General features: G+C 57.9%; 1 protein-coding gene across 1 annotated transcript in view; it reads right to left on the reverse strand.

Moving 5' to 3' along the window:
• Positions 1-3,433: 3,433 nt before the first annotated feature.
• Positions 3,434-24,657, reverse strand: part of LOC131095021 (A.superbus venom factor 1-like) — a 76,998-nt gene continuing 55,774 nt past the window's right edge. The window contains 12 exon segments of the mRNA XM_058042612.1: positions 3,434-3,904; positions 5,541-5,676; positions 7,008-7,091; positions 8,479-8,565; positions 10,188-10,277; positions 11,944-12,049; positions 13,180-13,266; positions 14,119-14,206; positions 16,181-16,232; positions 16,348-16,498; positions 19,278-19,436; positions 22,197-22,360. Of these exon segments, the coding sequence (XP_057898595.1) occupies positions 3,763-3,904; positions 5,541-5,676; positions 7,008-7,091; positions 8,479-8,565; positions 10,188-10,277; positions 11,944-12,049; positions 13,180-13,266; positions 14,119-14,206; positions 16,181-16,232; positions 16,348-16,498; positions 19,278-19,436; positions 22,197-22,360 (1,346 nt within the window). The 3' untranslated portion in view covers positions 3,434-3,762.

Raw genomic sequence — 24,657 nt, forward strand, 5'->3', positions numbered from 1 at the left:
TGCAGGGTTTGGGGTGCAAAATTTGGGGTGACAAATGTGGGGTGCAGGGTTCAGGGTGGGAAATGTTGGGTGCAGAGTTTGGGGTGCAAAATTCAGGGTGTGCAGTTTAGTGTGGGGTTTGGAGGTGCAGAGTTTGGGGTGCCGAGTGTGGGGTGCAGAGTTTGGGGTGCAGAACTTGGGGTGTGAAATGTGGGGTGCAGAATTTGGGGTGCGGGGATTGGGGTGTGAAATTCAGGGTGTGAAATGTGGGGTGCAGAATTGTGGGGGGCAAAATTTGGGGTGCCAAGTATGGGGTGTGAAATATGGGGTGGGAAATGTGGGGTGCAGAAATGTGGGGTGCAAAATTTGGGGTGCGGGGATTGGGGTGTGAAATGTGGGGTGCAGAATTTGGGGTGCGGGGTTTGGGGTGCAAAATTTGGGGTGGGAAGTGTGGGGTGCAGAATTGTGGGGTGTGGGGATTGGGGTGCAAAATTTGGGGTGTGAAATGTGGGGTGTGAAATTTGGGGTGGGAAATTTGGGGTGCGGGGTTTGGGGTGTGAAATGTGGGGTGCAGAAATGTGGGGTGCAAAATTTGGGGTGCGGGGTTTGGGGTGTGAAATTTGGGGTGGGAAATGTGGGGTGCAGAATTGTGGGGTGCAAAATTTGTGGGTGCCAAGTATCGGGTGCAGGGTTTGGGGTGCAAAATTTGGGGTGACAAATGTGGGGCGCAGGGTTCAGGGTGGGAAATGTGGGGTGCAGAATTTGGGGTGCAAAATTTGGGGTGTGCAGTTCAGTGTGGGGTTTGGAGGTGCAGAGTTTGGGGTGCAGAACTTGGGGTGTGAAATGTGCGGTGCAGAATTTGGGGTGCGGAGTTTGGGGTGTGAAATTTGGGGTGCAGAAATGTGGGGTGCAAAATTGTGGGGGGCAAAATTTGGGGTGCGGGGTTTGGGGTGTGAAATTTGGGGTGGGAAATGTGGGGTGCAGAATTGTGGGGTGCAAAATTTGGGGTGTGGGGATTGGGGTGCAAAATTTGGGGTGTGAAATGTGGGGTGCAAAATTTGGGGTGTGGGGATTGGGGTGGGAAATGTGGGGTGCAGAATTTTGGGTGCAAAATTTGGGGTGCGGGGATTGGGGTGTGAAATTTGGGGTGTGAAATGTGGGGTGCAGAAATGTGGGGTGCAGAATTTGAGGGTGCCAAGTATCGGGTGCAGGGTTTGGGGTGCGAAATTTGGGGTGACAAATGTGGGGTGCAAAATTTGGGGTGCGGGGTTTGGGGTGTGAAATTTGGGGTGTGAAATGTGGGGTTCAGAGTTTAGGGTGCAAAATTTGGGGTGTGGGGATTGGGGTGCAGAGTGTGGGGTGCAGAATTGTGGGGTGCAAAATTTGGGGTGCCAAGTATCGGGTGCAGAGTTTGGGGTGCAAAATTTGGGGTGACAAATGTGGGGCGCAGGGTTTAGGGTGGGAAATGTGGGGTGCAGAGTTTGGGTGTGCAAAATTTGGGGTGAGAAATGAGGGGTGCGGGGATTGGGGTGTGAAATTTGGGGTGTGAAATGTGGGGTGCAGAATTGTGGGGTGCGGGGTTTGGGGTGTGAAATTTGGCGTGGGAAATGTGGGGTGCATAATTTGGGGGTGCCAAGTATCGGGTGCAAAATCTGGGGTGAAAAATGTGGGGTGCAGGGTTCAGGGTGGGAAATGTGGGGTGCAGAGTTTGGGGGTGCAAAATTCAGGGTGTGCAGTTCAGTGTGGGGTTTGGAGGTGCAGAGTTTGGGGTGCCGAGCGTGGGGTGCAGAATTTGGGGTGCGGAGTTTGGGGTGTGAAATTTGGGGTGCAGAAATGTGGGGTGCAAAATTGTGGGGTGCAAAATTTGGGGTGCGGGGTTTGGGGTGTGAAATTTGGGGTGGGAAATGTGGGGTGCAGAATTGTGGGGTGCAAAATTTGGGGTGCAGGGTTTAGGGTGGGAAATGTGGGGGGCAGAATTTGGGGTGCGGGGTTTGGGGTGTCAAATTTGGGGTGTGGAATGTGGGTTCAGAGTTTAGGGTGCAAAATTTGGGGTGTGGGATTGGGGTGTGAAATCTGGGGTGTGAAATGTGGGGTGCAGAATTGTGGGGTGCAAAATCTGGCGTGTGGGGATTGGAGTGTGAAATGTGGGGTGGGAAATATGGGGTGCAGAATTGTGGGGTGCAAAATTTGGGGGTGCCAAGTATCAGGTACAGGGTTCAGGGTGTGAAATTTGGGGTGACAAATGTGGGGTGCAGGGTTCAGGGTGGGAAATGTGAGGTGCAGAATTTGGGGTGCAGAACTTGGGGTGTGAAATGTGCGGCGCAGAATTTGGGGTGCAGAATTTGGGGTGCAGAACTTGGGGTGTGGAATGTGGGGTGCAGAGTTTGGGGTGCAAAATTTGGGGTGCAGGGTTTGGGGTGTGAAATTTGGGGTGCAGAGTTTGGGTGCGGGGTTTGGCACGCAGAGTTTGGGGTCCTTGACTGGTATGGTGTCCCCGTGTCCCCTCTGATGTCCCCATGTCCCATCTGATGTCCCCATGTCCTCTCTGGTGTCCCCGTGTCCCCTCTGATGTCCCCGTGTCCTCTCTGGTGTCCCCATGTCCCATCTGATGTCCCCATGCCCCCTCTGGTGTCCCCGTGCCCCCTCTGATGTCCCCATGCCCCCTCTGATGTCCCCACGTCCTCTCTGGTGTCCCCGTGCCCCCTCTGGTGTCCCCATGCCCTCTCTGGTGTCCCCATGCCCCCTCTGGTGTCCCCGTGCCCCCTCTGATGTCCCCATGTCCCATCTGATGTCCCCATGTCCTCTCTGGTGTCCCCATGTCCCATCTGATGTCCCCATGACCCCGGTCGTGTCCCTGTGTCCCCTGTGGTGTCCCCCTGTCTCCTACCGGGTCCCCATGACTCCTCTGATGTCCCCATGTCCCCTACCATGTCCCCTACCATGTCCCCATGTCCCTTGCCATGTCCCCATGTCCCCTAGATGTCCCCGTGTCCCTTACCATGTCCCCATGTCCCTTACCATGTCCCCATGTCCCCTTGATGTCCCCATGTCCCTTACCATGTCCCCATGTCCCCTTGATGTCCCCATGTCCCCTTGATGTCCCCATGTCCCTTACCATGTCCCCATGTCCCCTACCATGTCCCCATGTCCCCTTGATGTCCCCATGTCCCCTTGATGTCCCCATGTCCCCTACCATGTCCCCTACCATGTCCCTTACCATGTCCCCATGTCCCCTTGATGTCCCCACGTCCCCTTGATGTCCCCATGTCCCTTACCATGTCCCCATGTCCCTTACCATGTCCCCTTGATGTCCCCATGTCCCTTACCATGTCCCCATGTCCCCTTGATGTCCCCATGTCCCCTTGATGTCCCCATGTCCCTTACCATGTCCCCACGTCCCCTTGATGTCCCCACTCCCCCCACATGTCCCTCCCTTCAAGGACACCAAAGCCAATTGCTCAGAAATGAATTTTTTAACCAAAAAACCCCCCCCAAAAAAACGTGAGGAGGGGACAAAAAGCGACAGGAGAAGAGTGGTGACACCCCAGGACCGGGTGCCACCCCGGTGTGGTGACACCTCGGGTTGGTGCCACCCAAGGGTGGTGGCACCTCGGGGACTCAGCTGGGACTTGGTGCCAGCTGAGGGGCGTTGGTGACACTCCAGAATTGGGTGCCACCAGCGGGTTGGTGACACCTCGGGGTGGTGGCACCTTGGGGTGGTGGCACCCCAGGGCGGTGGCACCTCGGGGTGGTGGCACCCCGGGGTGGTGGCACCTCGGGGACTCAGGTGGGACAGCCGAAGAACGCCATGTTCTCGGAGAACTCGACGAAGTCCTGGCAGCGGCGCTGGAGCGACGCGTCCTGGCACGCGGCCTCCGAGGGCCACTCCTCCAGCCAGGTGTCCTTGCCCATCAGGTACCGGTACCTGGGGACACGGGGGACAGCTGGGGACACGGGGACAGCTGGGGACACCAGGACAGACAGGGACACGGGGGACAGCTGGGGGATATGGGGACACAGGGACAGACACAGGGACATGGGGACTGATAATGGGGACACGGGGACAGTGAGGACAGTGGGGATACGGTGACCCTTGGAGGCCACTCCTCCTGCCAGGTGTCCTTGCCCATCAGGTACCGGTACCTGGGGACACGGGGACAGCTGGGGACACGGGGACAGCTGGGGACACAGGGACAGCTGGGGACACAGGGACAGCTGGGGACACAGCAACAATGGGGACAATGGGGACAGGGGTCATTGGGGATATCGGGGACACTGGGGACACTGGGGACACTGGGGACAGTGGGGACAGTGGGGACAGTGGGGACATTGGGGACAATGGGGATACATAGGACAAATGGGGAGAAAGGGGACATGGGGCAATGGGGACATTGTGGTATAGGGGACAATGGGGACACAGGGGACACTGGGGACACAGGGGACACAGGGGACACTGGGGACACAGGGGACAATGGGGACACTGGGGACATTGGGGACAATGGGGACATGGGGACAGTGGGAATTCGGGGGACAGTGGAGACAATGGGGACATTGGGGACAATGGGGATATATAGGACAAATGGGGAGAAAGGGGACATGAGGCAATGGGGACAGGGGACATTGGGGTAGAGGGACAATGGAGACAGTGGGGAAAATAGGGACAATGGGGACCCTGAGGACACAGGGGACAATGGGGACAATGGGGGACAATGGGGACAATGGGGACAATGGGGACACAGGGGCCAATGGGGGCAATGGGGACCACTGGGGACACAGGAGACAATGGGGACAATGGGGACAATGAGGACACAGGGGACAATGGGGACAATGGGGACACTGGGGACACAAGGGACAATGGGGACAATGGGGACACTGGGGACAATGGGGACAATGGGGACATAGGGAATTCAGGGGACACAGCAATGATGGGGACAATGGGGACAGGGGTCATTGGGGATATAGAGGACACTGGGGACACAGGGGACAATGGGGGCAATGGGGACATTGGGGACAATGGGGGACATGGGGACAGTGGGAATTCAGGGGACAGTGGGGGCAGTGGGGATATGGGGGTCAATGGGGACAATGGGGACACTGGGGATATGGAGGACAAGGGACATGGGAGAGTGGGGACACTGGGGACAGTGGGGACACTGGGGACAGTGGGGACAATGGGGACATTGGGGACAATGGGGATACATAGGACAAATGGGGAGAAAGGGGACATGGGGCAATGGGGACATTGTGGTATAGGGGACAATGGGGACACAGGGGACACTGGGGACACAGGGGACAATGGGAACACTGGGGACACAGGGGACAGTGGGGACACTGGGGACATTGGGGACACTGGGGACAGGGGGACAGTGGGAATTCGGGGGACAGTGGGGACAATGGGGACATTGGGGACAATGGGGATATATAGGACAAATGGGGAGAAAGGGGACATGGGGCAATGGGGACATTGCGGTATAGGGGACAATGGGGACAATGGGGACCCAGGGGACATTGGGGACATTGGGGACCCAGGGGACATTGGGGACATTGGGCCGGTGTCCTACTGTCTGCCGCTGGCCCAGAGGTCGCTGGCCTGTCCCCAGAGCAGGTAGTCCTGTCCCCTCTGCAGCCTCAGGGCGTCCCTGCACTGCTGGTGGCTCACGAAGGTCCTGTTGCTGCCCGCCGGGTTCTCGTCCGTGCCTGTCACCGTGTCACCGTGTCACCATGGCAACGTGGCACCGTGGCACCACGTCACCATGGCACCGTGTCACCGTGTCACCATGATGGCACCGTGTCACCGTGTCACCACGGCAACGTGGCACCATGCCACCACGTCACCATGGCACCGTGTCACCATGCCACCATGATGGCACCGTGTCACCGTGTCACCGTGTCAGCATGGTACCATGTCACCGTGGCACTGTGTCACCGTGTCACCATGGTACCATGTCACCGTGGCACCGTGGCACCACGGCACCGTGGCACGGTGTCACCCCATGGCACTGTGTCACCGTGTCACCATGGCACCAACCCCAATTGGGTGACACTGACCCCAGCTGGGTGACATTGACTCATCTGGGTGACACCAACCCCACTTGAGTGACACCAACCCCAACTGGGTGACACCAAACGCAGTTAGGTGACACCAACCCCAATTGGGTGACACTGACCCCAGTTGGGTGACATTGACTCATCTGGGTGACACCAACCCCAATTGGGTGACACTGACCCCAGTTGGGTGACATTGACTCATCTGGGTGACACCAACTCCAATTGGGTGACACCAACCCCACCCAGGTGACACCACCCCACCTGGCTGTCCCCAACCAACGCACTTGAGTGTCCCCATCTGCAGGTGACCCCCACCATGTCCCTTCCCATGGTGACCGTCTCCTCCCTTGTGGTGGCCTTGTCCCCCTGAGGTGACCATGTCACCTTCTTGAGGTTGACCTTGTCCTCCTTCCATGTCCCCCCATAATGGCCATGTTCCCCCACGGTGGCCTTGTCCCCCCTTGTGGTGGCCTTGTCCCCACCATGGTGGCCTTGTCCCCCCCGTGGTGGCCTTGTCCCCAGCCCATGGTGGCCTTGTCCCCACCATGGTGGCCTTGTTCCCCCATGGTGGCCTTGTCCCCCCCGTGGTGGCCTTGTCCCCAGCCCATGGTGGCCTTGTCCCCACCATGGTGGCCTTGTTCCCCCATGGTGGCCTTGTCCCCACCATGGTGGCCTTGTCCCCCCATGGTGGCCTTGTCCCCAGCCCATGGTGGCCTTGTCCCCACCATGGTGGCCTTGTCCCCAGCCCTTGGTGGCCTTGTCCCCACCATGGTGGCCTTGTTCCCCCATGGTGGCCTTGTCCCCAGCCCATGGTGGCCTTGTCCCCCCATGATGGCCTTGTTCCCCCATGGTGGCCTTGTCCCCACCATGGTGGCCTTGTTCCCCCATGGTGGCCTTGTCCCTCCCATGGTGGCCTTGTCCCCAGCCCATGGTGGCCTTGTCCCCCCATGGTGGCCTTGTCCCCCCCGAGGTGGCCGTACCCATCTTGATGACCGACAGCACCTCCATGATGTAATTGTCGTAGGTCGAGGTCTCCTCCTGTGCCACCACCCTCACCTTGTACACTGCCAGGGGACAATGGGGACATTGGGGACATTGGGGACACATTGGGGACAGTCACCCCTGTGCCACCACCCTCACCTTGTACACTGCCAGGGGACAATGGGGACACATTGGGGACATTGGGGACATTGGGGACAGTCACTCCTGTGCCACCACCCTCACCTTGTACACTGCCAGGGGACAATGGGGACATTGGGGACACATTGGGGACAATGGGGACAGTCACCCCTGTGCCACCACCCTCACCTTGTACACTGCCAGGGGACAATGGGGACATTGGGGACATTGGGGACAGTCACCCCTGTGCCACCACCCTCACCTTGTACACTGCCAGGGGACAATGGGGACACATTGGGGACAATGGGGACATTGGGGACAGTCACCCCTGTGCCACCACCCTCACCTTGTACACTGCCAGGGGACAATGGGGACACATTGGGGACAATGGGGACAGTCACCCCTGCCAGGGTGGCCCTTCCACGTCCCCTGTCCCCACCGTGTCCCTCCCTGGTCCTGCCATGTCCCCGATGTCCCCAAGCCACCCGCCATGACCCCTTATCACCCCATGTCCCCAACGTCCCTGATGTCCCCAATGCTCCCAATGTCCACAATGTCCCCAATGTCCGGATTGTCCCCCAGTGTCCCCACTGCCCCCATTGCCCCCATTGTCCCCCAATTCCCCCAAGATCCCCAATGTCCCCAATGTCGCAGATGTCCTCAATGTCCCCATTGTCTCTATTGTCCCCAATGTCCCCATTGCTTCCACTGTCCCCAATGTCCCCATTGCTTCCACTGTCCCCAATGTCCCCAATGTCCCCCAATGTCCTCAATGTCCCAAATGTCCCCAGTGTCCCAAATGCCCCAATATCTCCATTGCCCCCATTGTCCCCAGTGTCCCCATTTCCCCCAATGTCCCCAATGTCCCCATTGTCCCCATTGTCCCCACTGTCCCCAATGTCCCCATTGCCCCCATTGCCCCCATTGCCCCCAATGTCCTCAATGTCCCCAATGTCCCCATTGCCCCCATTGTCCCCACTGTCCCCATTGCCCCCATTGCCCCCATTGTCCCCACTGTCCCCCATTATCCCCAATGTCCCCACTGTCCCCAATATCCCCAATGTCCTCAATGTCCCCACTGTCCCCCATTGTCCCCAATGTCCCCATTGCCCCCATTGCCCCCATTGTCCCCACTGTCCCCACTGTCCCCAATGTCCCCATTATCCCCAATGTCCCCACTGTCCCCCATTATCCCCAATGTCCCCACTGTCCCCAATGTCCCCAATGTCCCCATTGCCCCCATTGTCCCCACTGTCCCCAATGTCCCCATTGCCCCCACTGTCCCCCATTATCCCCAATGTCCCCAGTGTCCCCAATGTCCCCATGTCTCACCAAAGTCCACCCCAGGCTCGCAGGCCTTCTCGATGCGTTGGTTGACCGTGATGTCCACGGGCTCCTCCTGGCGCTTGAAGCAGCTCTCTGTGGGGACATCACGGGGACATCGTGGGGACATCGTGGGGACATCACAGGGAAATGACAATGACATCACTATGGCCATGACATGTCCCACCATGACTGTGACATGTCCCCACCATGACCATGAAGTGTCCCATCACATCAACGTGTCTCACCATGGCCATGAAGTGTCCCCACCATGACCGTGATGTGTCCCACCATGGCAGGGACGTGTCTCCACCATAGCCATCGTCCCCATCATGGTGACATGTGACATCTCATCACTGATGTGTCCCACCATGGCCATGACATGTCCCCATCATGGCCATGACATGTCCCTACCATGGCCATGACGTGTCCCACCATGACCGTGACGTGTCCCACCATGACCGTGACCTGTCCCACCATGGCCATGACACGTCCCCATCATGGTGACATGTGACATCTCATCATTGATGTGTCCCACCATGACCATGATGTGTCTCACCATGACCATGACATGTCCCCACCATGGTCATGACATGTCCCCATCACAGTGACATGTGACATCTCATCGACATGCCCCACCATGACCATGACGTGTCCCACCATGGCCATGTAGTGTCCCATTACATCATGTCCCACCATGGTGACATGTGACATCTCATCACTGATGTGTCCCACTATGACCATGACATGTCCCCACCATGACCAGGACATGTCCCCATCATGGCAGGGACATGTACCCATTATGGCCATAAATTGTCCCACCACATTGTGTCCCCACCATGGCCATGACATGTCCCACCACTGCCATGAAGTGTCCCACCATGACTGTGACGTGTTCCACCATGGCCATGAAGTGTCCCACCATGACCGTGACGTGTCCCACCATGGCAGGGACATGTCTCCACCATAGCCATCGTCCCCATCATGGTGACATGTGACATCTCATCACTGATGTGTCCCACCATGGCCATGACATGTCCCCATCATGGCCATGACATGTCCCATCACATCAACCTGTCCCACCATGGCCATGACATGTCCCTACCATGGCCATGACGTGTCCCACCATGACCGTGACACGTGCCCATCATGACCAGGACATGTCTCCACCATAGCCATGACATGTCCCCATCATGGTGACATGTGACATCTCATCATTGATGTGTCCCGCTATGACCATGACATGTCCCCACCATGGCCATGAAGTGTCCCATCACATCAACCTGTCCCACAATGATCATGACATGTCCCATCATGACCATGAAGTGTCTCATGACATCAACGTGCCTCACCATGACCGTGACATGTCCCCACCATGGCCATGACGTGTCCCATCACATCAACATGTCCCCACCATGGCCATGACGTGTCCCATCACATCAACATGTCCCACCATGGCCATGACATGTCCCACCATGGCCAGGACATGTCCCACCCTGTCCCTGTGTCCAGCTGTCCCCGTGTCCCACCATGACCATGAAGTTACTCATCACATCAACGTGTCCCACCATGGCCAGGACACGTCCCCACCATGGCCATGACGTGTCCCCCCCTGCCCCCGTGTCCCTGTGTCCCCGTGTCCCACCATGACCATGACGTGTCCCACCATGGCCAGGACGTGTCCCCCCCGTCCCCGTGTCCCCGTGTCCCCGTGTCACCTTCGGCGCAGCGACAAACGTCCCCCTGGCAGATCTTGTTCAGTTTCCCTCCCTCCTTGTCCGGGTGGTAGAACCGCGTGCAGCGATCGTCTGCGGGGACACGGGGACATCAGGGGACATCAGGGGACAGCTGGGACAGCTGGGACAGCTGGGACAGGGTGGGGACAGGGACAGGGACAGGGACAGAGGGGACAGAAGGGGCAGAAGGGATGGGGACGGGGACAAGGACAGGGGACAAGGACAGGAACAGGAACAGGAACAGGGAGAGGACAGGGAGAGGACAGGGACAGGGAGGGGACAGGGACGGGAACAGTGACAGTGACAATGACAGTGACAGTCACACACCAATGCTGTAGTAGCTGTAGACAGGGACAGTGACAGAGGTGGCAATGACAATGACAATGACAATGACAATGACACAGTGACAGTGACAGTGACAATCACACACCGATGCTGTAGTAGCTGTAGACGGTGACAGTGACAGTGACAATGACAGTGACACACCGATGCTGTAGTAGCTGTAGACAGTGACAATGACAGTGACAATGACACAGTGACAGTGACAGTGACAATGACAATGACAGTGACAATGACAGTGACAATGACAGTGACAATGACAGTGACAATGACAGTGACACACCAATGCTGTAGTAGCTGTAGACAGTGACAGTGACAGTGACAATGACAGTGACAATGACAGTGACAATGACAGTGACACACCGATGCTGTAGTAGCTGTAGACAGTGACAGTGACAGTGACAATGACAGTGACAATGACAGTGACAATGACAATGACAGTGACAATGACAGTGACACACCGATGCTGTAGTAGCTGTAGACAGTGACAATGACAGTGACAATGACACAGTGACAGTGACAATGACAATGACAATGACAGTGACAGTCACACACCAATGCTGTAGTAGCTGTAGACAGTGACAATGACAATGACAGTGACAATGACACAGTGACAGTGACAATGACAATGACAGTGACAATGACAGTGACACACCGATGCTGTAGTAGCTGTAGACATAGACAATGACGCAGTGACAGTGACAATGACAATGACAGTGACAGTGACAATGACAATGACAGTGACAATGACAGTCACACACCGATGCTGTAGTAGCTGTAGACAATGACAATGACAATGACAGTGACAGTGACAATGACATTCACACACCAATGATGTAGTAGCTGTAGACAGTGACAATGACAGTGACACACCGATGCTGTAGTAGCTGTAGACAGTGACAATGACAGTGACAATGACACAGTGACAGTGACAGTGACAGTGACAATGACACAGTGACAGTGACAATGACAGTGACACACCAATGCTGTAGTAGCTGTAGACAGTGACAGTGACAGTGACAATGACAGTGACAATGACACAGTGACAATGACAGTGACAATGACAATGACAGTGACAGTGACACACCGATGCTGTAGTAGCTGTAGACAGTGACAATGACAGTGACAATGACACAGTGACAGTGACAATGACAATGACAGTGACAATGACAGTGACAGTGACACACTGATGCTGTAGTAGCTGTAGACAGTGACAATGACAGTGACAATGACACAGTGACAGTGACAATGACAATGACAGTGACAATGACAATGACAGTGACAATGACAATGACAGTGACACACTGATGCTGTAGTAGCTGTAGACAGTGACAATGACACAGTGACAGTGACAGTGACAGTGACAATGACAATGACAGTGACAATGACAGTGACACACCGATGCTGTAGTAGCTGTAGACGCTGACGGCCGCCGGCTGGATCAGCCCCACCTGGAACCTCTGGTGGGCCTTGAAGGCGAAACACTCCTGGGCCCTGTGTGACACCTGGGGACAGCGCGGGGACAGCACAGGGACAGGGACAGGGACAAGGGACGGGAATGGGGACAAGGGACGGGGACAGGGAGAGGGATGGGGACAGGGACAGGGACGGGGACAGGGACAGGGATGGGGACAGGGGACAGGGGACAGGGGCAGGGACAGCATGGGGACAGGGGACGGGGATGGGGACAGGGGACAGACACAAGGGACAACAACAGGGTATAGGGATGGGGACAAGACGGGGACAGGGATGGGGACAGGGACAGGGGTAGGGACAGGGGACAGCATGGGGACAGGGACAGGGGACAGGGATGGGGACAGGGCAAAGCCATAGGGAGAGCCACAGGGACAGGGGACAGCACAGGGACAGGGGACAGGGACAGGGATGGGGACAGGGATGGGAACAGCATGGGGACAGGGACAGGGGGTAGGGGAGAGGGACAATGACAGGGACAGGGGACAAGGGACAAGGACAGGGGACAGGGGAAAGGGACAGGGACAGGGGACAACAACAGTGACAGGGATGGGGACAGGGGACAGGGATAGGGGACAGGGAACATTGGACAGAGACAGGGGGACACCAGGACAGGGACAGGGGACATGGGGGTGGCACTCAGACAGGCTGCGAGCCACCTCCACAACGCACCCGTTCCTGTCCCCAGCCACATCCCCGTGCTGTCCCCACCCATCCCTGTCCTTGTCACCACCTTGGGACTGTTGCTGTCACCACCCCTGTCCCAGCTGTGTCCCTGTCACAGCCCTGTCCCCTTCCTGTCCCTGCCCATGTCCCCAACTCTGTCCTGACCCCTGTCCCCATCCCTGTCCTCTCACATTCCTGTCCCATCTTGTCCCTGTCCCCATGTCCCTCCTGTCCCCAGTGTCCCCCGTGTCCCCACCTTTGTCATCACGCCTGTCACCCTCCTGTCCCTCCTCATGTCCCCACCTCCATCTTGGGTCCTGTGACATCTTGTCCCCATCCCTGTCCCATCCATGGCCCTGTCCCTGTCCCATCCTGTCCCCACCCTGTCCTATCCCTGTCCCACCCTGTCCCTGCCACCACCCCAGTTCTGTCCCCATCCTCGTGTCCCCCATGTCCCCAATGTCCCCAGTGTCCCCCGTGTCCCCAGTGTCCCCACCTTGTCCAGGTAAATGACGACGTTGCTCCGCTCTTTGTCCTGGTCCAGCTCGAACTTGGAGATGTACCTGTCCACGCCCTCGGACAGCTGGGGACACGGGGACAGAGGGACAGAGTGACATTGGGGACAGCGGGGACAGCGGGGACAGAGTGACATTGGGGACAGAGTGACATTGGGGACAGCAGGGACAGCGGGGACAGAGTGATATTGGGGACAGTGTGACATTGGGGACAGCAAGGACAGAGTGCCACCAGGGACAGTGGGGACAGAGTGACATTGGGGACAGTGTGACACTGGGGACAGCGGGGACAGTGTGACACCGGGCACGGGGGACACATGGGGACAACAAGGATGTGGGGACACAAGGACGCACGTGTGGCAACGAGGGGACATGGTGGCACGTGGTGGCACAAAGACTTGGGGTCTCCTGTCTTTGTCCCCATGTCCCCACAGTGTCCCCGTGACCCGTGGTGCCCCCTGGTGTCCCCATGTCCCTGATGGTGTCCCCATGTCCCCATGGTGTCCCCATGTCCCCACACTGACCCTTCTGAGGTCCTGCATGTCTGGTGTGAATCCCGTCAGCATGGACACGTCCAGGATGGACGTGGTGGCATCCACAGTGTCCCCTTGGTGTCCCCATGTCCCCCTCAGTGTCCCCATGTCCCCTTGGTGTCCCCATGTCCCCTCAATGTCCCCATGTCCCCTCAGTGTCCCCATGTCCCCACACTGACCCTCCTGAGGTCCTGCACGTCCGGTGTGAAACCCGTCAGCATGGACACGTCCAGGATGGACATGGTGGCATCCACGGTGTCCCCTTGGTGTCCCCATGTCCCCCTCAGTGTCCCCATGTCCCCTTGGTGTCCCCATGTCCCCCTCAGTGTCCCCATGTCCCCTTGGTGTCCCCATGTCCCCTCAGTGTCCCCATGTCCCCACACTGACCCTCCTGAGGTCCTGCACGTCCGGTGTGAATCCCGTGAGCATGGACACGTCCAGGATGGACATGGTGGCATCCACGGTGTCCAGGTACCTGTGGGGACACAGCTGAGGCCACCCCGCCTGTCCCCACGCCCCCTGTCCCTCCCCGATGTCCCCAATGTGCCCATGGGACAAGGACCCACCCTTTTTGTCCCCAATCTCACCATCCTTGTCCCCAGTGTCCCCAATGTCACCAGTGTCCCTTCATCCCATTCCCCACCCTGTCCCCACTGTCCCCAATGTCCCCAAGATCCCCTCCTTGTCCCTGTTGTCCCCAATGTCCCCAAAGTCCCCAGTGTCCCCAGTGTCCCCATCCTTCCCCTGATGTTCCTGTCCCCAACGCCCCCTCTCTGTCCCTGCTGTCCCCAGTGTCCCCAATGTCCCTGCTGTCCCTCCAGCCCATTCCTCATCCTGTCCCCAATGTCCCCACCCTGTCCCCAGTGTCCCCATCCTTTCCCTGATGTCCCTGTCCCCAACACCTCCTCTCTGTCCCCAATGTCTCCAGCGTGCCCCCAGCCCATTCCCCACCGTGTCCCCAATGTCCCCAAGATCCCCCATGTCCCCAATGGCCCCAAGATCCCCTCCTTGTCCCTGATGTCCCCAATGTCCCTCCATCCCATTCCCCACCCTGTCCCCAATGTCCCCAATGTCCTCACCCTGTCCTCGATGTCCCTGTCCCCAACATCCCTTCCCTGTCCCCAATGTCCCCACCCTGTCCCCCATGTCCCCATCCTCTCCCTGATGTCCCTGTCAACAACACCTCCTCTCTATCTCTGTTGTCCTCAGTGTCCCCATTGTCCCCAGTGTCCCCAATGTCCCCAGTGTCCCCAATGTCTCCATGTCCCCAATGTCTCCATGTCCCCAATGTCCCCACCCTGTCCCCAATGTCCCCAGTGTCCCCAATGTCTCCATGTCCCCAATGTCTCCATGTCCCCAATGTCCCCACCCTGTCCCCAATGTCCCCAGTGTCCCCAATGTCTCCGTGTCCCCAATGTCCTCAACGTCCCCAATGTCCCCACCCTGTCCCCAATGTCCCCAGTGTCCCCAGTGTCTCCAATGTCCCTCCATCCCATTCCCCACCCTGTCCCCAATGTCCCCATCCTTTCCCTGCTGTCCCTGTCCCCAATGTCCCCAATGTCTCCATGTCCCCAGTGTCCCCACTGTCCCCAATATCCCGAGTGTCCACCAATGTCCTCAGTGTCCCCAATGTCTCCATGTCCCCAGTGTCCCCAAAGTCCCCAGCGTTCCTCCATCCCATTCCACACCTTGTCTCCAATGTCCCCAATGCCCCCATTTTCCTCCCTGTCCCCAATGTCCCTCGTGTCCCAATGTCCCCAATGTCCCCATCCTCTCCCTGCTGTCCCTGTCCAGTGTCCCCATTTTCCTCCCTGTCCCCAGTGTCCCCAATGTCCTCACCCTGTGCCTGATGTCCCCAAGGTCCCCATTTTTCTCCCTGTCCCCAATATCCCCCAATGTCCCCAATGTCCTCAGTGTCCCCAGTGTCCCCAATGTCCTCAGCATCTTCAATGACCCCAGTGTCCCCAGTGTCCCCAATGTCCTCAGCATCTTCAATGACCCCACTGTCCCCACTGTCCCCAGTGTCCCCATTTTCCTCCCTGTCCACAATGTCCCTCCCTCCTCTTCTCCTCCCTGTCCCCAGTGTCACCACTGTCCCTGCTGTCCCCATCCTTTCACCGATGTCCCTGTCCCCAACATCCCCCCTGTCCCCAGTTCCCCACTGTCCCCAATGTCCCCAGTGTCCCCAATATCTCCAAAGTCCCCAATGTCCCCAATGTCCCCAATGTCCCCACTGTCCCCAATGTCCCCAATGTCCCTAATGTCCCCAATATCCCCAGTGTCCCCAATGTCCCCAGTGTCCCCAATGTCCCCAACATCTCCCCTGTCCCCAATTCCCCACTGTCCCCAACGTCCCCAGTGTCCCCAATTTCCCCACTGTCCCCAATGTCCCCAGTGTCCCCAATTTCCCCAATGTCCTCAATGTCCCCAGTGTCCCCACTGTCCCCACCTGGTGCAGATGTTGATCTTCACCGTCCTGATGATGTCCTGCTCTTCCCTGCCTGGGTGGGGACAATGAGGTGACATCAAAGGTGACACGAGGCACTCACACAGGGGACACGGGGAGGGGCTGGCGGTGACACCGCCAGGACAGGGAGGGGACACTTGGGGACCCACCGTGGTCAACGTCCTGCACGTCCACGCTCAGCTGGAACTTGTCACACTTGTCCTCCCTCTCGGGGACCTTGGCGTGGTACACGGTGACCACTGTCATTGTCCCCTTGCCCACGCCCTCCGCCTTGACCGTGAACTCCTCGTTGTGCTTGGTCTGAGGGGACATCGGGGACACTGGGGACACTGGGGACACTGGGGACATTGGGGACATTGGGGACATCGGGGATACTGGGGACATTGGGGACATTGGGGACATCAGGGACACTGGGGACATTGGGGACACTGGGGATATTGGGGATATTGGGGACATTGGGGACATTGGGGACACTGGGGACACTGGGGACATTGGGGACATTGGGGACATTGGGAGGGGGCAGGGGACATCCCCAGGAGGGACAGGGGACATTGGGAGGGGACGTTGGGAGGGGACATTGGGGACATTGGGGACATTGGGCACATTGGGCACACTGGGGATATTAGGGACATTGGGGACATTGGGGACACTGGGGACAGCAGGGACATTGGGGACACTGGGGACACTGGGGACACTGCGGACACTGGGGACATTGGGGACATCGGGGACATTGGGAACATTGGGGACATTGGTAGGGGACATTGGGAGGGGGCAGGGGACGTTGGCACGGGACAGGTGACATCCCCAGGAGGGACAGGGGACATTGGGGACATCGGGAGGGGACAGGGGACACTGGGACAGAAGAGGGGACATTGGGAGGGGACAGGTGCCAGTGCCAGGGGACAGGGAGAGGTGACAATGCCAGGTGACAGGTGACAAGTGCCAAGGACAGGGACAGGGACAGGTGCCAGGGACAGGTGCCAATGCCAGGTGCCAGGGACTGGTGACAAAGACAGGTGCCAAGGACAGGTGACAAGGACAGGGACAGGTGACAAGGACAGGTGCCAGGTGACAGGGACAATTCCAGGTGCCAGGTGCCAGGAGCCAGGTGCCAGGTATAGGTGACCAGGACAGGTGACAAAGACAGGTGCCAAGGACAAGTGACAATGCCAGGGACAGGTGCCAGGTAACAGGGACAGGGACAGGTGACAATGCCAGGCGACAATGCCAAGTGACAGGTGACAGGTGCCAATGCCAGGGACAAGGACAGGTGACAGTGCCAGGGACAGGGACAGGGACAATTCCAGGTGCCAGGTGGCAGGTACAGGTGCCAGGTGACAAGGACAGGACAGGTGCCAGGGACAGGTGCCAATGCCAGGTGACAGGGACAGGCGACAAGGACAGGTAACAGGCGCCAGGGACAGGTGACAAGTGACAGCGACAGGTGACCGGGACAGGGACAGGAACAGGTGACAAGGACAGGGACAGGAACAGGTGACAAGGACAGGTGACAAGGACAGGGACAGGTGACAAGGACAGGGACAGGTGGCAAGACAGTTCCAGGTATCAGGTGCCAGGGACAGATGCCAGGTGACAAGGACAGGTGCCAAGGACAGGTGACAAGGACAAGTGACAATGCCAGGGACAGATGAGAGGTGCCAAGGACAGGTGCCAAGGACAGGTGCCAGGTGACAATGCCAGAGGACAGGTAACAGTGACAGGTGACAGGAGGACAGGGGACAGGTGACAATGCCAGGGGACAGGTAACAAGGACAGGGACAGGTGCCAAGGACAGGTGACAGTGCCAGGGACAGGGACAATTCCAGGTGCCAGGTGCCAGGTACATGTGCCAGGTGCCAGGTTCCAAGGACAGGTGCCCAGGACAAGTGACAATGCCAGGGACAGGTGCCAGGTAACAGGGACAGGTGCCAATGCCAGGGACAGGGACAGGTGACAATGGCAGGGACAGGGACAGGGACAGGTGACAAGGACAGGTGCCAAGGACAGATGCCAAGGACAGGTGACAAGGACAGGTGACAAGGACAGGTGACAATGCCAGGGGACAGGTGACAGGTGACAATGCCAGGTGACAGTGACAATGCCAGGGACAGGTGTCAGGGACAGGGACAGGTGCCAGTGCCAGGTGACAATGCCAGGTGACAATGCCAGGGGACAGGTGACAGAGACAGGAACAGGTGACAATGCCAGGGACAAGGACAGGGACAATTCCAGGTGCCAGGTGCCAGGTACAGGTGTCAGGGACAGGGACAGGTGACAGGTGACAATGCCAGGGACAGGTGTCAGGGACAGGGACAGGTGCCAGTGCCAGGTGACAATGCCAGGGGACAGGTGACAGGTGCCAATGCCAGGGACAGGGACAGGAACAGGTGCTAGGGACAGGTGAGAATGCCAGGGAGAGGTGACAAGGACAGGTGACAGGTGACAATGCCAGGGGACAGGTGACAGTGACAATGCCAGGGGACAGGTGCCAGTGCCAGGGACAGGTGCCAGTGCCAGGTGACAATGCCAGGTGACAACGCCACGGGACAGATGACAGAGACAGGGACAGGTGACAATGCCAGGGACAAGGACAGTGACAATGCCAGGGGACAGGTGACAGTGACAATGCCAGGTGACAGTGACAATGCCAGGGACAGGTGTCAGGGACAGGGACAGGGACAGATGCCAGGGACAGGTGCCAGGTGCCAATGCCAGGTGCCCATGCCAGGTGTCAGGGACAGGGACAGGTGCCAGTGCCAGGTGACAATGCCAGGGGACAGGTGACAGGGACAGGGACAGGAGCCAGGTGCCGATGCCAGGTGCCAATGCCAGGTGCCAGGGACAGGGACAGATGCCAGGGACAAGTGCCAGGTGCCAGTGCCAGGTGACAATGCCAGGTGCCGATGCCAGGGACAGGTGCCAGGGACAGGGACAGGGACAGATGCCAGGGACAGGTGCCAGGGACAGGGACAGGGACAGGGACAGGGACAGGGACAGATGCCAGGGACAGGTGCCAGGCGCCAATGCCAGGTGCCAATGCCAGGTGCCCATGCCAGGTGCCAGCTGGCGGTGCCGTTACCTCGGCGGAGCGCGCCACCAGCGCGTTGCGGTTCTCGATGCGGTATTTGACGGGGCTGGCGCGGCGCGGCAGCAGCACCGACACGTCCAGCTCCAGCTGCTCCTGCGCCCGCGCGGCCTCCTGGTACCGCGCCAGGGCTTGGAACACCAGGATGGTGGCCTGAGGAGACACCAGGGTCACCAGGGTCACCAGGGCTTGGGGACACCAGGATGGTGGCCTGAGGGGACACCGGGGTCACCAGGGCTTGGGGACACTGATGGAGAACCCACAAGTTCTCCTGGGTGGCCTGAGGGGACACTGGGGTCACCAGGGCTTGGGGACACTGATGGAGAACCCACAAGATCTTCTGGGTGGACACCGGTGTCACCAGGGCTTGGGGACACCACCTGTGTGTCCTGGGACAGTGCTTGGAACACCAGGATGGTGGCCTGAGGGGACATTGGTGTCACCATGGCTTGGGGACACCAGGATGGTGGCCTGAGGGGACACCATGGTCACCAGGGCTTGGGGACACTGATGGAGAACCCACAAGTTCTCCTGGGTGGCCTGAGGTGACATTGGGGTCAGCAGGGCTTGGGGACACTGGTGGAGAACCCACAAGTTGTCCTGGATGGCCTTGAGGGGACATCAGAGTCACCAGGGCTTGGTGACACTGGTGGAGAACCCACCAGATCTTCTGAGCGGCCTCGAGGTGACATTGGTGCCACCAAGCCTTAGTGACACCACCTGGACCACCCAAACTTCTTCTGAATCACCTTGAGGTGACATTGGTCCCACCAGGGCTTGGTGACACTGGGTGGAGAATCCACAAGTTCTCCTGGGTGGCCTGAGGGGACATTGGGGTCACCATGGCTTGGGGACACCAGGATGGTGGCCTGAGGGGACATCAGGATCACCATGGCTTGGAGACACTGATGGAGAGCCCACAAGAACTTCTGGGTGGACACCACAGTCACCAGGGCTTGGGGACACTGATGGAGAACCCACAAGATCTTCTGAGTGGCCTTGAGGGGACACCGGTGTCACCAGGGTGGGGGACACCACCTGTGTGTCCTGGGCCAGCGCTTGGAACACCAGGATGGTGGCCTGAGGGGACACCGGGGTCACCAGGGCTTGGGGACACTGATGGAGAACTCACAAGTTCTCCTGGGTGGCCTGAGGTGACATTGGGGTCACCAGGGCTTGGGGACACCAGGATGGTGGCCTGAGGGGACACCAGGGTCACCAGGGCTTGGGGACACCACCTGGTACCGCGCCAGCGCTTGGAACACCAGGATGGTGGCCTGAGGGGACACCAGGGTCACGATGACTTGGGGACACCAGGTGTTGGTGGCCTGAGGGGACACCGGGGTCACCAGGGTCACCAGGGCTTGGGGACACCAGGATGGTGGCCTGAGGGGACACTGGGGTCACCAGGGCTTGGTGCCACTGGGTGGAGAACCCACAAGTTCTCCTGGGTGGCCTGAGGGGACATCAGAGTCACCATGGCTTGGTGACAGTGACGGAGAACCCACCAGATCTTCTGAGTGGCCTCAAGGTCACACTGGTGCCACCAGACCTTGGTGACACCACCTGGGCCACCCCAACCTCTTCTGAATCACCTTGAGGTGACATTGGTGCCACCAGGGCTTGGGGACACTGGGTGGAGAACACACAAGTTCTCCTGGGTGGCCTGAGGGGACATCAGAGTCACCCTGGCTTGGTGACACTGGTGGAGAACCCATCAGATCTTCTGAGTAACCTCGAGGTGACATTGGTCCCACCAAGCCTTGGTGACACCACCTGGACCACCCCAAACGCTTCTGAATCACCTTGAGGTGACATTGGTGCCACCAGAGCTTGGTGACACCACCTGAACCACCCCAACCTCTTCTGCCTGACCTTGAGGTGACATTGGTGCCACCAGGCCTTGGTGACACTGGTGGAGAACCCACCAGATCTTCTGAGTAACCTTGGTGCCACCAGAGCTTGGTGACACCACCTGGACCACCCCAACCTCATCTGCCTGACCTTGAGGTGACATTGGTGCCACCAGACCTTGGTGACACCACCTGGACCACCCCAAACTCTTCAGAGCAACCTTGAGGTGACACCAGTGCCACCAGACCTTGGTGACACTGGGTGGAGAACCCACAAGTTCTCCTGGGTGGCCTGAGGGGACATCAGAGTCACCATGGCTTGGTGACAGTGACGGAGAACCCACCAGATCTTCTGAGTAACCTCGAGGTGACATTGGTGCCACCAGGCCTTGGTGACACCACCTGGACCACCCCAACCTCTTCAGAGCAACCTTGAGGTGACATTGGTGCCACCAAGCCTTGGTGACACTGGTGGAGAACCCACCAGATCTTCTGAGTGGCCTCAAGGTCACATTGGTGCCACCAGACCTTGGTGACACCACCTGGACCACCCCAACCTCATCTGCCTGACCTTGAGGTGACATTGGTGCCACCAGGCCTTGGTGACACTGGGTGGAGAATCCACAAGTTCTCCTGGGTGGCCTGAGGGGACATTGGGGTCACCAGGGTTTGGTGACACTGGTGGAGAACCCACCAGATCTTCTGAGTAACCTTGGTGCCACCAGGCCTTGGTGACACCACCTGGACCACCCCAACCTCCTCTGCCTGACCTTGAGGTGACACCGGTGCCACCAGAGCTTGGTGACACCACCTGGACCACCCCAAACGCTTCAGAGCAACCTTCAGGTGACACCGGTCCCACCAGGCCTTGGTGACACTGGTGGAGAACCCACCAGATCTTCAAGGTCACACTGGTGCCACCAGACCTTGGTGCCACCACCTGCACCACCCCAACCTCATCCGCCCGACCTTCACCTCCTGTGCCACCCAAGCTGTCCCCAGCACCACAAGGCCCACCCCTGTCCACCAGGGATGTCCCCGGGGTGGCCAGGTGTCCCACCTGGGTGGATCCGTAACCTCCTCCGTAGTAGTTCTGCTGGGCCAACCACCGCACCACCGGCCCGGCCAGCTCGGACTTCTTCATCTCCAGCAGGGCCAGCAGCGCGTAGGACGTGCCCTCGATGTTGAAGGTGCGGGCGTTGCTCTCCTCCCAGCTGGCCCCACCTGCGGGGACATCGAGGACATCCCTGGGGTCACCAGGGACCTCCACGGCCACCTCAGCCCCACCGCAAGGCACAGCCCCGGGTGAGGTGGTATCTCAGGAGGCTTCTAAATCGCTGCTGGAGAAGGTCAGGAGGACCCAGAACCACGTCCCCTGAGCCCAAATTCCAGGCCTGGGTGAGGAGCAGGTCTGGAGAACCTCAGAGGAACCCAAAACCTGATTTGGAGAACCTCAGGAGAACCCAAAATCTGATTTGGAGAAGTTCAGGAAGACCCAAAATCTGATTTGGAGAACCTCAGGAGAACCCAAAAGTTGATTTGGAGAAGTTCAGGAAGACCCAAAATCTGATTTGGAGAACCTCAGGAGAACCCAAAACCTGATCTGGAGAATGTCAAGAGGACCCAGAACCACGTCCCCTGAGCCCAAATTCCAGGCCTGGGTGAGGAGCAGGTCTGGAGAACCTCAGGAGAACCCAAAAGCTGATTTGAAGAACCTCAGGAGGACCCAAAGCCACCTCCGCTGACCCCAGCTTCATCCATTTAACTCCAAGGTGAGGTTGGAGAACCTCAGGAGAATCCAAAAGCTGGTTTGGAGAGGTTCAGGAAGACCCAAAATCTGATTTGGAGAACCTCAGGAGAACCCAAAACCTGATTTGGAGAACCTCAGGAGAACCTCAGGAGGACCCAAAGCCACCTCCCCTGACCCCAGCTTCATCCATTTAACTCCAAGGTGAGGTTGGAGAACCTCAGGAGAACCCAAAATCTGGTTTGGAGAAGCTCAGGAAGACCCAAAATCTGATTTGGAGAAGCTCAGGAAGACCCAAAATCTGATTTGGAGAACCTCAGGAGAACCCAAAAGCTGATCTGGAGAATGTCAAGAGGACCCAAAACCACGTCCCCTGACCCCAAATTCCAACCCTGGGTGAGGAATCAGTTCTGGAGAACCTCAGGAGAACCCAAAAGCAGCTTTGGAGAACCTTCTGAGAGCCCAAATCCACATCACTTCACCCCAGTTCCATCCCCTTTAACCCCAAGGTGAGGTGTCACCTCCAAGAATCTCAGGAGGACCCAAACCCACCTCCCCTCACCCCCAGTTTTGACCCCTCTTGAGATGTCACCTTTGGAGAACCTCGTGAGAACCCAAACCCACCTCCTTTCACCCCAATTTTGACCAATTTCCACCCCAGGTTTGGTGTCACCTTTGGAGAACCTTCGGAGAACCCAAATCTACATCCTTTCACCCCAACTTTGACCCCTGTTGAGATGTCACCTTTGGAGAACCTCAAGAGAACCCAAAACCACCTCCCTTCCCCCTATTTGACCAATTTCCACCCCAGGTTTGGTGTCACCTTTGGAGAACCTTCGGAGAACCTTCAGAGAACCCAAATCTACATCCTTTTACCCCAATTTGACCCCTGTTGAGATGTCACCTTTGGAGAACCTCATGAGAACCCAAACCCACCTCCTTTCACCCCAACTTTGACCAATTTCCACCCCAGTTTTGGTGTCACCTTTGGAGAACCTTCGGAGAACCCAAATCTACGTTCTTTCACCCCAATTTGACCAGTGTTGAGATGTCACCTTTGGAGAACCTCAAGAGAACCCAAACCCATCTCCTTTCACCCCAATTTTGACCAATTTCCACCCCAGCTTTGGTGTCACCTTTGGAGAACCTTTGGAGAACCCAAATCTACGTTCTTTCACCTCGATTTGACCCCTCTTGAAATGTCACCTTTGGAGAACCTTGTCAGAACCCAAACCCACCTCCTTTCACCCCAGTTTTGACCAATTTCCACCCCAGTTTTGGCGTCACCTTTGGAGAACCTTCGGAGAACTCAAATCTACATCCTTTTACCCCAATTTGACCCCTGTTGAGGTCTCACCTTTGGAGAACCTTTGGAGAACCCAAACCCACCTCCTTCCACCCCAATTTTGACCAATTTCCACCCCAGGTTTGGTGTCACCTTTGGAGAACCTTTGGAGAACTCAAACCCACCTCCTTTCACCCTAATTTTGACCAATTTCCACCCCAATTTTGGTGTCACCTTTGGAGAACTTTTGGAGAACATTCGGAGAACCCAAATCTACGTTCTTTCACCCCAATTTGAGCCCTGTTGAGGTCTAACCTTTGGAGAACCTTCGGAGAACCCAAATCTACCTTCTTTTACCCCAATTTGACCCCTGTTGAGGTCTCACCTTTGGAGAACCTTTGGAGAACCTTCGGAGAACCCAAATCCACCTCCTTTCACCCCAATTTGACCCCCGTTGAGGTCTCACCTTTGGAGAACCTTTGGAGAACC

Source organism: Melospiza georgiana, chromosome 32 (assembly GCF_028018845.1).
Source record: "Melospiza georgiana isolate bMelGeo1 chromosome 32, bMelGeo1.pri, whole genome shotgun sequence".
Taxonomy (NCBI): Eukaryota; Metazoa; Chordata; class Aves; order Passeriformes; family Passerellidae; genus Melospiza; species Melospiza georgiana.